The sequence below is a fragment of the Ptychodera flava genome, unplaced genomic scaffold (genome assembly GCF_041260155.1).
Source record: "Ptychodera flava strain L36383 unplaced genomic scaffold, AS_Pfla_20210202 Scaffold_64__1_contigs__length_706160_pilon, whole genome shotgun sequence".
Classification (NCBI taxonomy): Eukaryota; Metazoa; Hemichordata; class Enteropneusta; family Ptychoderidae; genus Ptychodera; species Ptychodera flava.
The window spans coordinates 509,403-527,462 of record NW_027248386.1 but is presented as its reverse complement, the minus strand read 5'-3'; the positions used below and the strand labels follow the sequence as shown (position 1 = coordinate 527,462).

General features: G+C 37.6%; 1 protein-coding gene across 1 annotated transcript in view; it reads right to left on the bottom strand.

Annotated features, from left to right (window-relative positions):
* LOC139128674 (ankyrin repeat and protein kinase domain-containing protein 1-like) overlaps positions 1-11,673 on the bottom strand; it is a 70,780-nt gene extending 59,107 nt beyond the window's left edge. The window contains exons 1-2 of the mRNA XM_070694411.1: positions 11,647-11,673; positions 10,233-10,331 (exon numbers count right to left, since the gene is read on the bottom strand). Of these exons, the coding sequence (XP_070550512.1) occupies positions 10,233-10,331; positions 11,647-11,673 (126 nt within the window). The remainder of the gene's footprint in view (positions 1-10,232; positions 10,332-11,646) is intronic.
* Between the last annotated feature and the right edge of the window lie 6,387 nt (positions 11,674-18,060).

The following is an 18,060-nucleotide window of genomic DNA, read 5'->3' as shown; positions in this document are numbered from 1 at the left end:
ACACTTTGAACCAACCTCTTTGATAATCATTAATTAAAACCAGGGTTCAAATCACATTTTGACTAGATAAACAAATCACTTAAGTTTTTGATGTTTAAACTTCAATATGGCTGGTATACACTGTAACGGTGTCAACTCTGTGAAACATTATCTGTGACTCTTCATTATTAATATTGGCTAACTATGAAGGCTGTGAATAAAATGAAGTTTTGTGAAAATAATTTCAGATATCTTGACTTCAAAACGAGCTAATATCAAGAAACAACGACACGATCAGCGTGAGTCATAGAGTTTACACCATTTCCTACAACCGTTACATAGATCGTGCGAAGTCCGACGCTATTTTGTTCTACGATCGCCAAATTGGTAAAAGTCAACTTGGCCAACCGATGTAAAATACTGATTTGAAAGCCGATATTCAGGCTGAGAAACTAAACCATTATTTATGGAAATCATGTGTAAATCTAGGAAGGCTATATTTTAAGTCGGAGTGCCGCTTCACCAAATTATTGTATCAGGTGTAAACAAATGAGAACGCACCTTCAACACGACAACGAACTTGAGATAAGCGAGAAAAGACGGCTGTCGAAAAGAATTGGTGAAACTAACTCAAGAAATACTACCACTACTACTGAAAACAAATTTTTTTCCAACCATGAAATTTCTTCCATCTCGTCTCTTTCCAGATGTCAACATATCAACAAATGTCTTAAGTTCTTCAAAATATCACTCTAACAGCCAACACTGTCTGTTAAACAACTTCCCGACAAATTTACAATCACACTCCAGTCTGCACATGACGGTTGTACCCGTACATGTGCTGCCGCCAATGGAGAGTCAAAAGACTTCAAATCAAAAGTCAAAAAGTATAGAAAAATATCCATATCCAAGCAATGTAAAAAAGAGTAATTTTGATAGGATCAATTTATTGTATATTATAAAAAAATGTCCAGGACACTCGGAACAGTGTAAGATTATGATCTCACTTGTTCGAATACTACACTCACATGGTAGGGTAAAAATGGGAACTCAGATCGTTATATACTGCTTCCGCCAAGCAAACCCGCTTAGGCGAAAGACGGTAAAATGACCATACATGTAATTATTGTTGCTAGTCTCTGTAAATTTTGCTGACTATTCGTTAGTAGTTGTCAAATTTCTTCAGTTTGTCCGAAAACTATTTCAGTGAATCACCATGACGTAAGTTTCAAGACACCTGAAATACGAACGCAATATCGATATCGGGATAGCAAAATCAGCCACAGACAATCGAGAAAGAACACAAGAGTCTATAAATCTGCGAATTAAATGAATCCTAGGACTAGGACTACAGACTACAAGCCAAATAAGCCAAAATACATTTAACCAGTGTAACCATCTTACTATGGCAACACTACTTCCTCAACGCTTTTATAGGATCCACCAAGATTCTGAAATCACACAAATTAATCAATAGGAACACAGAATTTTGAGCCAATTACAGCGCTCCAAATCCAACAAACAATAAGGCGAAATGAACCAATCAACAACAACTTACAACAATAGAGAGATTACACAATCCAACACAACCATGCATAAGCGACATTGAACTTATCGGCGTAACATCCTCTGACGAAGGCAGTCTGATTCCAGGCTAACCTGATCCAGTCCGACACACATCGAAACTCACATCACAAGTCTGAAACAAGATATCGAAGATCTGCCACACCAAGCCGAAAAGACGAAAACCAAGCACCTTCTCACGAGATTCATCGAATCAGCAAAGAAGAAGGCGAAACAACAATCTAGACAGAAACGTCCACAGGTACGCACTTAAAACAAAAGCCTCAACAAAACCAAAGCAAACGGCCTTTCTCAAGGCCACCACTCTCTCCAAAAAGAGAACTACCGTAGCAAAATGGTTAAACATATACAACAAGAACGATACACTATGAAACACAAAAACAGAAAATACAACAAAAACAAGAAAACCAGACACAAGAAACGAAACAAGAAAAAAACACAATAAAACGCCATACCATAATAAACACAAACTACAAACAAAATCCAACAACAATCTCAGAGTCATAAAAAATCTATCATCACACAATCGAACTAACACAAATGCACTCAAAAAAGGCACAAATCTATTCTGACACCAAAAAAGAATCACTGTTGAAAGACGCAAACAAGTTTACTCGAAGAATGAGTCTCCAAAACATTATGCGCCATAAACAAACCAAGGAACATCAATTCCAACAAAAATCAACATGGGCCCTACCAGCATCGAATAACACAAACCTGGAAAATTAGCGCTACCGTTAAAATTTCATTCTTCAACACAAAAAGACAACATGACACGTGCTGAACGCAAAGCAATAAAAACACTAAACTCACTATTGGAGATGCACTATAAGCCACTGGACAAGGCAATAGGGACAGCAATCATGAACACAATAGATTACATAAGATAGTGTGAAAGACAACTCGGCGACTCAAACTACTACAAAAAATTAACAACAGACTACAAAACAAACAGTAGAAAAAACACCAACAAACAATAGAAATGTACAACAAGAAACACATCGACCACCATACTTATAAATATATAAATCCATTCTACACTAATACGCCAACACCACGCTGGTATTTTCTACCAAAATTACACAAAGCGCCACCAACGGACACGAAATTCACAGGTCGCCCGATAATAAGCCGATGCTCAAGTCCAACATATAACATATCGGAATTCCTAGACCACTTCCCCAAACAAATCGTGAAAAAACAACAAACATATATAAAAGACACTACAGACTTCATCCGGAAAATGGACTCAGTCCAGTTTCCGAACAATGCTATCTTAGCCACATTAGTTAAGACGCAGTATCTATGTACACAACACGATGACGCCATGAGGGCAGTCGGCAAAGCGTTAAACAGCGAAACGAAAACAAACAATGAACAAGCAAATATTCATAAGCCACCAACAGAATACCTGATTAATTATGCTAAACAGTATTCTGAAAACAACACATTCGTATTTAACAACAATTTCTACAAACAAATGAAACACAACAAACTGATCCACAGATAAGTATTCTAGCCCCCTACTGGATGAACAAAACACTGACAAGTTTTAAACCACAAACAGTGAAACAAAAATCCAAGGAGAGCAAGTATCAAAAAGCGACTGAGGAAGAGACCACACACTGGTTTCGAAACGTAGCGTCAAAGATCACCCTGTCATTCGACAGCCAGATTAGGGCTACGTCTCGCCATGGCTTATATCTACACCAATAGTCAAACACACAAAATCAAACACGAACACAGAGAACGAAAAATAGTGTAGGCGATGTGGGCAGCCGCTTTCCCTTTATTACAAGAAATCAACACGTTCAAAAAAATAAATCCTGGTAACGCCAGCACGCATTTTCAGTAGAAAAAGATTTCAATGACATTTACTACATTGTCTGTGCGTTTTGTCTGTAAAAAACGTTGTTGGCTGCGTTTATTTTGAAGCGCACAAGAGAGAGTCCACGCTGACTCCGTTTTCGCTGTAGTGACTGAACTAACACGCCTTGTGTCACCCGAGAAAAAAAAACGCAGCGGTTGGTTTTACAGCGACTCCGCTCATAATAATATGGCATTTTTTATAAAGAAAACTTAAATGACCGCAAGTGTACCTCACTGAAAGACAAGTGTAAAAATTTGACTCAATTTTATAATGCGATATATATATATATATATATATATATATATATATATATATATATATTATATATATATATATATATATATAGGCACATATAGGCATATATATAGGCATATATATAGGCACATATATATTTAATCTCCCACTTTTTGAACGGATGTGACGCTCATCGAAGACAGAGTCATGTAGGTTACCTCCATGGAGATGTGTGTTTATAGAACAAATCCAAATGTCGATTCAGACGTGCGTTCAGTTGTTGCGAAAGTCCTACACCAGCTATTTTAAGTGCCGCTTGAATATGATTTTATTTCAGTACTCTATAAATGCTGTGCAAACATTTTCATGAGACACGGGGAAAAGCGTCCTTGTTGAAGGAGTAATGTATTTTGGAAGGTAAGGGATCGAGGAGAAGACGTGCAGATTTGCGCCGTTCAAAAGGGCGCGATAGTTCGACCGCTTTTCGGATCAGTGGAACACAGAAAATTTGGAGGATACCGCGACATTGCACTTCTATATCATCAGTCTGGTCATTTCCAAAATGACGATGCTATACCATAATATTTTTTCCTATCAATAGCCAATCAGCGGCCAGCGCGCCATCAGGAAAAATGGTATTTTCCTGGCAATCTTCACAAGCGCTCATGATTTACGTACGCCATATTGTGTTGAACTCTGACTTGCTATATACTCCCTGCTGCACACCATTAACGTATCTTTTCCGTGTATTTTCGTAGATCCGTGTCAAAAATATTGTCAGTTGTGAAAGAGGGATTTTGCCAAAACACTTGACCTTGCACATTTCATAGGAATACGGGTGTCGTTTGTAAAATCATATTTTCAAAATCGCTTAGCAATTTTAGTCTGGGTCGAACAACAAATCCAAAACATTGCTGTGATCCTCGTACTCTGGCCTGAAGTCCTGCCAAATATAAGTCGTGTACCTACAAGGATCGTTCAGAAACCCCATTTGTATCGGAGATGGCAGCGATCGAAAATTCTACTTATTCTGTCATAATGTCGCACAGTTGTGGTGCCACTTTGTTAATACACATTTTCAAAATCGCGTATCATTTTTAGTCTGGCTCAGGCAACAAAATCCGATATTGCAGTGATCCCCGGACTCTGCTCTGAATTACTTCCAAATATACATCATGTGCCAACACAGCTCGTTACGAAAAACCCATTTGTATCGGAGATATATAACAGTGATCAAAAATGATACCATTCTGTCATAATGTCTAACAGTTGTGTGACATCTCTGTCAACACATTTTCAAAATCGCGTAACATTTTTAGTCTGCGTCAGACAACCACAACATAGGTATCATTTTATAGCTTTGACATCGCTCTTACTTCCTGGAAATCGCCATAGGCGTACCTACACAAATGAAGTTGAAAACAGTATTTCTAATAGCAATGACGAACGTCTACAGAATGATTCTCGATATGAGAGAAATCGATAAACTTAAAGTACAAATGAATCATAAATATTTCGAATATTTTTTTCATTTATCGGACTCGTTGTTGGCCATGAGATTCTGCAGAACATGTGGACTATGTTGACAGTCGAAATTTGTCGAAATTCATAAGACAGAAACTTAACAAGCGGCCAAAAACTGCCAATCACACTTGGCGAGTAGTATGTGACATGACATGACATGTACTTTACTAATGACGTCATCTGGTCGATGACTAGTTAAATGTAAGAATATATTATATATATAATGATTTGCCAATTTTGGAAATGACCCGCACTTATTATATCAGACATTTACGTTACCATACTATACAATTTTCTAAGTTTGGTAAGGCCAGATCTGGTAGTGAAGTCTAGTGTCGTCTATAGTTTTGAAGTTAGTGTCTGAAGAAGGAAGTCGGGCTTGGCAAGATCTGTAAGGTAGTGAAATGTCAGATATTATATCGGATATTTACCTACGATTGGACAAATCAAGTACCGTCTAGTATCGAAGTTGGAGTCAAACTACTGTAGTTGGGCTGGGTCAGATCTGTCTCTGCGATTTCAAAGACCCGGCATGCCGAAGCACAAGGAAAAGCATTAGAGTATCGTCTAGTATCGATATTAGAGTCCCGATATTGCCGATAATATCGGCGATTAACAGACCTGGCGTGCGTTTAACAAGAATCATTGATTCTTGAATCGTTATTCAGGATATCGTGGAGTCCCGGAGATTGTCACTAACCCGGCGTGCCTAGACACAAGGCCAAGTCATTGTAGTAGTATCGTTTAGTATACATTTACTACGTGTCGGCTAGCTGTGGTGTTGACTTAATCAATTTATCTACTTATATGGACAGCCGATTAGCAAGTTGGCAACGTTTGCGGAACTATTAAATCGGTGAATCACATGCTGGAGAGTAGATAAGGACTTGTTAAATAAAGGAAGCTGTCAGACGGTGTGCAGTCGCAATCTTTATTAGAATAGCACAGTCAAAATCAATAAAATTACTTGTAATCATAAAGAAAGCAGTCACACGGGTTGGAGTTGAAATCTTTATTTGAAATATCACAGTCAAAATTAATAAAATAAAATAAATTATAGCACAAAGATCCCAGTCCTCTCCAAATCCAGGAGACTGACTCCTCTTCCCTGTGCATTTACACTAAAGTCTATGTCCATAATCAAGATAATTACAAGCTTTGTAGGCGTCCGGTAAATCACTCACTGCTTCTCTAGTCTTATTATTTCTATGGCTTAATTGTAGTTTTCACTGGACGTAATAGTTTGATATGCCAACAAACAATCATCATTATATGCATGCAGTGTACTTTATTTACACCATTATGCTGTAATTGTGCAAAATGTTTAAGGTAAGTAACCACTGTTTTTCACAACATAATTCTGCGCCTGTCACTGTTGTTACAAAATGGTACAAACAAAAACACTAGTTTGCTTCGAGCGATGTGATCTATCCGTGGTTTAATTTTAAGGACCATTATTTTGAATGATCAACTGATACAAAACATCTGTTGTTGTGTTTATTTTGTCCTGTCGTGCTACGAAGAGTCCACGCTTACTCCGCCTTCCTCAGAGTTTCGCAATTGTTTTTACACAAAGCAGACGGAATGCAAGTTTGTACCGGCAAAGTCACAGCGGCTGCAAATATTAGCTTGCACACACGCATGCATTCGTGTTACGGTGACACGGATATCTTCATAACAAACTAAAGTTACTTTCATTCGAAAGCATAATAATATCACATTGTACTATTGCCTGGGAATAGATACTGTATTCACTTACGAGTTTCTGTATGTCTACAGATGCTTTGTATTCCAACAGTAATTTGGTCGTCTTCTCTTTACCGCTGCTCTGCTGCATCGTGCAATGGTGTATTGCCGAACTGCAGAAGAGTGAATAATATATAGCTTAATTATACAGTACGATATACTTAAGCAATAATGTACCCCCTCCCAGGCCACACTTTTTGCAACATAATGTCCAAGGTGAAGCCGAGTACATTATGAAGTGCAAAGCTTGCTTTAGTTCATTATGGGCCCGGAGCGGAATACATCATTGCTAGTATTTTTATAGATTTGGCAATGCCAGTGAATTTATAGATGTAGAAAACGAATATGGAAGCCGTGAACATCATCCGGCATGATCGGCCCAGAATCAGTATATCTGTACACCCTCCACCCAACTGCACTTCACTGGCACGTTTAAACACAACAAAATGAGCAGTACAATCATGGTTTTATTTGGAAATACAAAAACTATGTATTTTTGAAGGAAACGAAAAGTAATTGCATCCCTGCCTCCAATATCAGACTTGAATCATCGTTTTTTTTTCAATATCATGTAATTCGAAAATCTCATAAACATGTGATATGCTATGCATAAAGAAAACGTAATGCCAATGCACAGACATACACGGCTGTTGCAACGAGCTGTATGGTATCAGCTGATCGATAAGTATAAACAGTGTCGCTAGTAGGCTAGTAAAGCACAACATCCATTTACAAATAATGTCAATAAAGTAAAACAATGGCATTAAAATAATTCAATTTCATTAATAATTGAGTCTATAAATTAAATTTACGATGACTTCTTTAAAATAGCTATTGTTTTTTGGCGACCGGCTAAACTATGTAAATGGGTAATTGAAAGGTACAGTTCACAAACATACTGGAGAGGCTTTGTCGGGAACTAGTCGAAGCCGCTGGTGAAAGTTGTCGCCGATGTGCAACCGATGCACAAGAAAAGGTAGCCGTTGTAACATGTTAGATCAACGGAGAGCCAACCATCGTCATCATTTCTCAGCTGACATTGGACGAGATTTAGAGTGGCTCCGGACAAGGTTAATGAACATCAGCTGCTGTAGTTGGCCTGTCGATGACTGGCTTTGAATAGCTTTTCACGCTTGCCACGTTTACATTGCAACTTTTGTGACGTATATAATATGCCGCGTGTCAAAACCCGGCATCATCTAGAAGTTTGCAAGCGTACTGAAGTAAATGAGTTCTCTTTCGCCTCATCAACGAAGCGAGCCATGTTGTAAACAACGCAGTACTGCACACCGAAGCGATAAATTCAAAATCAATAGAATCCGTGACGTTTCGCGGCCAAGATTTCTACTTTAAAGTTAACATCTAATGACCAGAGCATAGGCCCAAGGGGTCATACAATGAATAAAATAGCCACTTTGACACCCAGGTAGACGTTTCGGGAAAGATGTCAGAACATATGGCTGGTCTAAATTATTTTATTTGAAAAATATTTTTAAGTCTATCTGTAACAAGCAAAATTTAGATATTTTTAATAACTTAGTAATTTTCGTCATGGATTATGTAAGATCTTTTTTTCTGAATAATTACTTTTATCTTGATGTATTTCTGTGTATCTTTCGCTGCGTTGCTGTTTCTTTTAATGTGCATTCTCCTGTCTGTTTTTGTTTACGTTGTAACTGTTTATATATTTTTCGTTTTTGTACTATATTATTATTTTTAAACGAACCTGTTATTGGGGCAACCTGTTGGTTCGAGATTAAATAAAATTAAAAAAAATAATAAGATAAACAGAAAAGACAGGCACGAAAAGCAATGACGTTGAAGGGATACGGTCAAACAGTGACCCGTTCCGCACACATTTGAAAATAAGGGATAAAATATGGTCATGGCTTGTGATATTTTCGATAGAGTGATGACCCAATACAAATATACTTTCTTCGGCATGAATCTTTGGGTTTATTTCAGCATAACACTACAATTTTACACGATCTGCATGAGGTTTTGCCAAGATCATTGTGTAAAGACACAAAACATCACCATCAATGTATGGGTCTGTCGAGGTCATTGGTTCATGAATGTAAAACTAAAAAATCCGTGGTTACGTAGCTCTAAGCAGTTTAGGGTCGGCAGGCAAAAAATAGGGTAGGCCGGGTAATCGGAACAGCACAATATTTTCATTTTGACTAATGAGGCCCCATATAACTTCTAGATGCTCTCACAACACCTTTATCGCAAGTAATCTGCAGAATGAAATTTCATTCATTTTATTCGTTTGTGTGTACGTTAGTAATAATAATATAAACATGCTACTTCGCCAACAAAATGTTGGATTTGTTCACACAGCACTGGCAATCAATGTGTCATGGGCGAAAAAAGACTCGTAAGTTACAAACGTGTAGGGTCGACGGGGAGGGGGTGGATAAGGGGATTTATATTGAATGTCCTTTTTGGATCATTGCAACTTTCGTCTTTACACTCCAACATTTCAGTGGCAAACAACCAGCGGATATTATAACAACACAAATTGAGATATTCTTTCAAACATATCAATTTCCGAGACAGAGAATTCACAAAATATTTCACGCGATATTGGACTTATAACGTGACTGTAATTTTACGATTGAAATGCATAATTTTCCAGACATGGTTTAATCCCAAACAAGAATACATAACATAGAGCTGATTTGAATGTCTTTTCTAGCTGCGTTGAAGCAAATTCAATGCCGCAACGTATGATGGACTTCCATGGGATATACCCAGGCTGCACCGCGTGCACTGACCACGGATAATATCCATTTGAAAAGGGGATGCTGTGACAACTTTACATTTATGGTATTCAAATGACCACTGGATAGAATGATTTTGGTTTTTGAATACAGACCAAGAAGGATGCTCTCCTTTACAGTATGTTACTTCCGGTACACGAAATAAACGACTTTTAACTTTGAACACTCTCTTCACGGGTCTCTGCCACCACTCGCTGACACTTTCCCGACACGATTGAGTTAGTCACAATGAGGGACCGCAGACTGTTTGCCTGTCGTGTGGTGTATAATTTCCCGATAATGCATATAATACACATTGATGAAAGTTTCCGATACAAAATAAACAGACCAAAGCTGTGTGTGTTCCCACAAATCCAAAAGGCGAATATAATCTCGCACATGCGTACTCATACTTAAGCGGTGTTCTGGCACATTCTCAACATACGATTTTATTTCACATTGCTATGCATTGAAATCTTAGTAATGTCTCATTGCAGTATCGTGCTTTAATGTAAACTGCATTCACTTACTTTGTTCTTCATGTCTACAGATGCCTTGTATTCCAACAATAATTTGGTCGTCTTCTCATTACCATCCCGTGCTGCCCAGTGCAACGGTGTATCACCATCCTGCAGGAAAACGAATACAAGCAGTTTAATCATACAGTATTCCATGCTTTACATTTAATTTAAAGACTTTACATCCCAGTGATGTTTCTGATATGGTGAATGATTAGACTATTGCTTTCTTTTTATAATGTCACAAACAAACACAGAAAATACGTATTTGGTTTAATTCTAAGTCAACAGCTGACTCGAATACAGTGTGACAGAATTGGATATCATGATGATATCAGGTAATGATCGATCGATCGATTCGTTGACTGACTTAATTTATTGAGTATTATCATAGACACATTCCCATATCGCTCCATCCAGACGACCTATTGCCTAAATAATTAGCCGTGATATTCCACGACAAATGTCGATATGAACGTTAAAAGTCATAACGTCATCGGTTTATGAGTGTCCCCAAACTTCATTTCTAACCTACAAGAAAACAAAGCAAATACACACAATGGCTGCCACTCTTCATCAGTGATGCGATGTTCCGACATATAGCTTTGAAGGGCTTTGGGAACAAGAACATTTCGGGACAGTAAATAAGATAGCGGCCACTCCCCACTCTGTAAGACGATCAGAGGGTCTATGATCAGGCGAAGTAGAGGTGAGTTTAAAGCGGTACCAATTGTAAAACCATGCTGTGACATAAACAGTTTTTTTTCTTGTTACTCTCGTTAGATCTGTTGTATATTAGTATAGGGTTAAGTGAGATGGTGATTGTTGTCGTACGCTGTATTTTGTTCTGAATGGTTAAGCAATCTATGAATATTGCAAAAAAAAGTTTCTGATTTTGGCGCGCGGAGGCGAGACAATATGAAGCCCAGTAATTTCGATTTTCCTGTAATTTATACAATTCCGGGCATAAGTAAATGCTAAGCCTGTTACTACTCAATAACACCCGTTCCTGTGTTGCATTAAGGATATTAGTATTATTTGTACTTCGTCAGACAATCGACTTCGTTTGTATCTATCACTGCACAAATGACACTCATGCTGATACAACACAGCAACAGTGATGTTTAATAATAAGCTATAAATTTAAACTTGAATTGACCATTGAATATTACTATATGAGAACAATATTGAATCAATATCTTTTGAAGAGGGTTTAGAGACAAATATAATAATGTACGTCCAGCAAGTGACATACGTTTTGCAGCGTGTTGCATGAAAGACAGTAACTTACTTTTTCCCTTGGACCTGGATTGCGGGTAAAAACAACGTAAAAGTGTAACTTTTGGTTTACGGTATCGGGTTGAATGTAGAATTGACTATCATTTTGTGTGTACATGTATCGAAGGCTTCTGCTTGACAAACTCACGGGAGCTCGAAATCGGGTCACAGTCATTTCGGTAAGTTTTTAACAAGCGATCCATTCCAAGGGTAGAATCTGAAGGTAGCCTATAACAAGTGAGAGGGAACAGAGTGATAGTCCATGTACTTTCAGTCTCGCGTATTTGTTTCGGTAACCCGCTCCCAAATTCATGAATAGAATTGTCACTTTATAGTTTTATATCGCCAGAGGTCATTTTTCGCGCCAATCGGCCATTGAGTCCATATATATACGCGTGAAGCTGTTATTTTTTCAATTCATTCTTTCCAAGAATGCCTGGCCTGAGTACCACATCGCTTTTTATTCTTTGCGAGAACTCTCTTCGGATGCTCGTTGCTTGCCCTCATGTTCGATTTTTGAAGTGCATCTGCTTTGCCGTCAGTGCTTCGGTGGCTTCGTCGAATTGCTTATCATTGAGGAAACGCCGTATCGTCTTATGCCGATGAATATCTCTTGACGTTATTTTTTAAGGCCGAGATCGAACCAGGTTCCTAGTTATTCCCGTCGTCTTCCTTCATATTGATGGAAAATACTGCTAAGTATTCATTCAAGGCAGCTGCTGGGATTTCAGTTAGCTCTCGATGGTCATCACGATGACTCTTGATAAATCGCCGCACATTGTTCACATTTCTCTCGGTCGCACACTACGGCATTAAAATTTCGCCGAGATTTGATGATTTTTTTTCACATAATCTGTGTCATTTTATTCCTATCTTGGATGTGTTGGATCTTGTCTGTTCAAAGTCATCATTGATGTCACTGGCATATTTTTAAACAAGTATCAATAAAATGCGAAAAAGCGCCATCTACATTTGTGCACATTATCTAATCGCCAGCGAAATAGAGGTGTCATCTACAAGTGGTAAACAGTAAAATTCCAAATTACACAAACCGTATTACAGCATAATCTGTACTACAACAAACAGTTTGACAGGAATTATTCTCTTAAAGGATTACATGATTAGTACACATAGGTAATTGTATTTTCCTCTTGATTATTAATCATTCCTAAGCCAATTTTTGAAAATGATATTATCATTGAAATCACTTGGTATTTCCATGGCTGGTATGACTATATGTCAATACGAATAAGTGTAATAAACAGCCATTGAGATTCTGATGTGAATTTTGAATGCTTATACAAACAATCATAAAAACCACGTTATTAGGTTGATTGGCTGTTTACTCATGAAAATCGAAATAAAAAAATCCATGATTTATCCGAGGTGTTTCCTGTTAATGTCGTTATTGACAAGGCCACACTGTTTATGCACTTTTTAATGATCACCATGTAGTCAAACATTCCAAGTAGTATAAAGTGAGGTTATATATTGAAAGACAAAATACTAGATTCTTAGACTCTTGTTCAGTTATCCTTGTATAAGACGAACGATATAGTCAGACGTTATCTTTAACAGCAGTAAAATCAAAAATCAATATAAAGGCAGCAGTATCTTCATTCCTTCATAAAACAGCATTATTTGATTTTATTGATAGGAATAGATTAAATGTTATATTCTATGTTTATTTGTGCTACATCTTTGTGGTTTAATTTCAATGTATATTCTTTAGAAATATACAATTATGTAGCGTTTAGTGTGCACTTTGCTCTATCGACAATAATGCAACCTTGTTACATTTTCTCGAAAACACGCATTGCTCTCCATACCATAACAGTCATGGTCTGAACTATGAATTCCTCGGTTAAACAATCTGTGGTTTGATATTATGTAAAAATATGTACTTTAGCTATATACAGTTATTATGGTCTCTCGACAATTGAGAAACCTTCATTTTCTCGAAAGCAAAGCAATTCATTATAACCTTTAGTCAATGTATTTTCATCTAATATCATAATTTGCTACATAAAGTCTTCAAAATTTCGACGTTCGAACTTAACATTTTCTATCGAACACGTTTAGATATAAAGTAGATTAAAAGCTATCATTTTAATGCCATCCTACTGCAGTACTATAATGATCACATAATCTTTATGTAGGAGCACAGAGTTTCTTAATGTAAAATACGTTTTTCATGAATACTGTACACACCACACAATACATTGAGTGTGTCATCTTATTGCAGGTCTAACTGAAGCAAAATGACATTGGTTACATAAGGCAGTTCGATAACTTTCTTAATATAGTAAATATTTTACGCGAAGATTAGTTGCCAGATATACTGTTTTATTCCAAAATCCAGTTCAACAGTGTAAACTAATCTAGGCTCAGACTGTACAAGGTAAAATAAAGCTAAATTTCCATAAAACACCAATTTATGTAAATTTCAGAGCACAAGTAATTCTAACTACAGATACAAAGAAACGGTTAAATCAATTTTATGACGAAAATCAACAGAAACTCGGGTTTCAGCGGGGCGGTTCTTTCACACTGGCCGTCATACTGTCGGTGTGCGCTTATCGCTTAGCAACAGCCAAGATTGAGGTCATAACATAGATAATAGCCTCCTTGTGGAGGAAAATTTATTATATATCGCAAGAAAATAGTTTACTTTGGTTGGTGCATTTTCCGAACAGATACAGCAATCAAGGAATAGCTTAATTGGTCATAAAAAGTTAAAATTAATTTTATTATTTGGTCCCATGTATCATGGCTTGAAAGAGGGACTTAGGGTATCAGAGCTTATCATTTGTCCTGTCAGGAATCCGTCTGTGTATGCCAACAAGAAGAGCAGCAACAACAAGAACAACAACAAAAACGACAACAGCAATAAACATAGCTACTAGCAGTACTATCAGAATCCAGGACTCTAGGGTTAGCATTTTCAATGCCTGTTTTTACCTTATGACCTGCTGGTAAGGGTGGTAATAACCCTCCGCGTTAGTGATTTGTTCTACCAAGCCCATCTAGCTCGTCTGGTACAAATTGTCACCAAGGTCACAGTTACCAAGGTCAAACATAGCTCAGGCGACATTAAGCGATGATAAATTCAATGACAAGCAGAGTCTCATTGAATTTGAGGAGTGGGTATTTTTATTATATAAAACAAATGGTGTTTTGGCTGCGATTGCTTTGCCCGACAGGTTAGAAAAGTCGCTGTGTTCTTCTTTCATTGCTGTGATCATCGGAAGTCCATGCCACTTTACTGTGTGAAGTGAGGTTTTAATCCAAGTTCAGTGTACCTGTGCTACATATGGGCACAGTTACGATATACGTATTGCTACTGTGGGTTCTGGTGAACATCCATAGAAGTTCTGTTCCGATGAGTGATTTATATAGTAGGAAGTTTGTGCCATTATTCTACGTGGACTATTGGCTGAACCTGTGCGTTTGTGTTTATCATTCGTGTATTGTCTCGTGTCGCACGTCGGTTGAAGTCACCGACATCTAAGGTGAAGAGCGCTCCTGCTGGACACTGAACACTTGAGTTTGCCATTATAGTAGATTTATTTAGTCACATGGTCACGTTTAGGTTAAGGTTAATAGGTTTTTATCACTGTTTTCTCTGTTTAAATAAATTAAAGCCCCACTAGCTGTGGCTTTTAGCATTATTTTTATGAATTTACTTTCAAGCTGAAAACAGTTTTTGAGAATGTCTTAGTATACGTGTGTGTATATACTTATTGTACCCTTTGGGACTGCATATGCAGTTTTGAACAACATATAGATTACATTGCGATTAAATGTTTGCCCTGAACATTAAATCGCATACCCATGCGGAAAAGTATAAGCAGTGTATATATCTGCACTGAAATCTTCACATAAATTACACAGAGTAGTCAATGTAATGCATGGGGTGAATAATCGCAATCATACCATCCATAATCCAATAACACTAGTCAAAATTTGTAAGACAATAGTTGTAAACATAGACACAAAACAGCACAGAACAGACAGTAAATAGACGGTACACAAACACAGTCAAATTCATGAAAGAAAGATATATGGACCTCTGGCAAAAAGACCAAGAAGTTGAAAGTTGAAGAAGTTGAATGTTTTCAACTGCGATATTGGATGCACCCGCCATACATCAATCTGTAAGTCAGATAGGTAGTGGTCACTAACTAAAGCCCCATGTCATCGATGCCATCGGCGATCATTTGTCGAAGAGAGATATTGTATTTATCTCCCAGCTTGCGATATCTGCCAAAAAAGCGATTGATTGTGGACATAAGTCTTGCTCTGGTGTAACCTTGATTTAACAGTTTGTAAGAGAGACGGCGATGTCTCTCTACAAAATCGCCATATGAACTGCATGCTCTTGCATATCGAATAAGCTGGGAAATGTACACCCCATAAGCTGGTGAGAGTGGAATATTACAGATGAAATGTGGAAAATTGATTATACTAAAGTTGAAATCATCTCTCTTGCCATATAGCCTAGTAGAAAGGTTACCATTAGAGTCAAATTCAAGTAAATAGCCCAGATATGAAGCAGAAGTGGCCGGTTCTGTAGTTTCTTTAATCTCAAATTCTGGAGGAAACCTCACGCCAAGCCAGTCTTTTCCAGTCCGCCATATCACCAGTGTCGCAGACACTTTTAGCTTAAACCAAGGCGTGTCTTCCTACCAGGCAGCGCCTTGTAAACAGGTATTCGCCGGACTTGCAATCAGAGGTACGTGTATGATTAATGTTCGCATCCGTGACATAAAGCACTCGTGATATCCAAGTCTACCGCAAGTTTAAAGGTATAATGCAACCTGTCCTAATTTTGCCACAGTTACCATGGAAAGAGAACATCTTTTCAAAATGCCCATGTGAAGGCGCTGTTTAAAAAAGCAGCCAGCCGCTTAAAGTCTGTGATTGATAAAATTTTCTCTTTTCATGGTAACTCTGACAATTTGGAACAGGAGACAGTATACCCTTAAGAGGATATACTTAAAAACTCTACAGTGCACTTTGGCCATTCACTACATACATTGTATTAATAAGCAAAGTACATCGCTCAGTATACTAACTATTATCTGGAAAGTGGCGATAAATAGGACATCAACTTCGTCAAGAACAAGAATGTTATTTGAAGGTGTTTGGAAGTGTTATTTTTCTCATGCTTTTCGGTAATGGTATTGGTAACGTATTGGAAACATTGTATATTTCCCTAAATAGATTACGAAATGGAACGATGTGACGGGTGCTATTAGTCTCTGTCTTGAGTACTTGCAAAAGATATCATGTTTCATTTGGTATGTTATTGTACAAGGTACGGTAACAAACTAACTTACAAACACAAACATAAACGCAAACGAAGTGGAAATATAAAATATTGTCATCAACACATCCAACGGCATTTTCTATTTTAGAAGCACAACATTGACGCTCATCAGATAAATTGAAAGCAAATCTTTTTCCATTAAAAGAATATTTAGAAACAGACACAACGTAACCTGTTACTCTTTCAACTGGAATATATTAAATCATGACTGAACCCCATGGTGAGACAATGCGAGCGAACCGTATTAAGGGTACTTGCACTCTGGTTTGCTTAAGTCTGCCGCCGCGGCCGTCCTCGCACGAGCGCTTAGCAAGTGTGGCACGGCCGAAGAATCAATACAGCGCAATTGCGAGTGCAAATGCTCCGAGTACAGAGCGCTTACTTTATCTCGCCATTCGGTTCCCATATTACTACATACGTCACAACACAAAACACACAAAATTGAAGAGTGGTCAACGCGTTTCCTTGTCTGAAGTGTGTCGGAATGGCATGTATCAAGTTTTTATTTTTGTAGTCTGGTTTAGTGTATGATAATGTCATTGAATTATCATTGGCGTATTGCATTGAGATTTATTCATACATTTTGCATTCTTTGTTTACGCTATGATCACGAAGGTTAATATAGGTCAGAGGTCTGGCATGAGAAAACGCCATCATTTCCAAAACACATAAAACTACTGATTGTTCATTACATAGACCCATGGAGCTTCAGGGCCTATGGTTCATCTAATCTTGGGTTTGGTAGCACCGTGACGCTATTAAAAACTAAAATTCACTGTAGCACAAGCTTTCAAAGACGTGTAATCTCCCTCATCATATGCAAGGCTGGAATGAACAATTAAAGCAGAAAACCGCAGAAAATTCTGAGTGAAAGATGTCCACGAGGCTATGCTTTAGTAACACGTAGTTGATCGTATCGTCCTACCAAAGCCCAGATTGTATATTGTAAATCAACACGACTACATTGTCTTTTGTCATTGTAAATAGGGATATCTATATGTCACGAAGAAAACGGAGGCATGTTGATTTGAGTATAGAGATGAATTGTTAATTTTTTATAACTTTTTTGTTATTTTTAATCATCATAAAGAATAACTTTAATATCTCTATCTTTACTAATTTTAGTACGGTGGCCCAAAACTACCTGTTTCTCCGCATTTAAAGTCTGCGTCTCGTTCAATTATTTTTCTCTCACATATGTCTCCGCATTCAAAGTCTGCGTCGCATTCA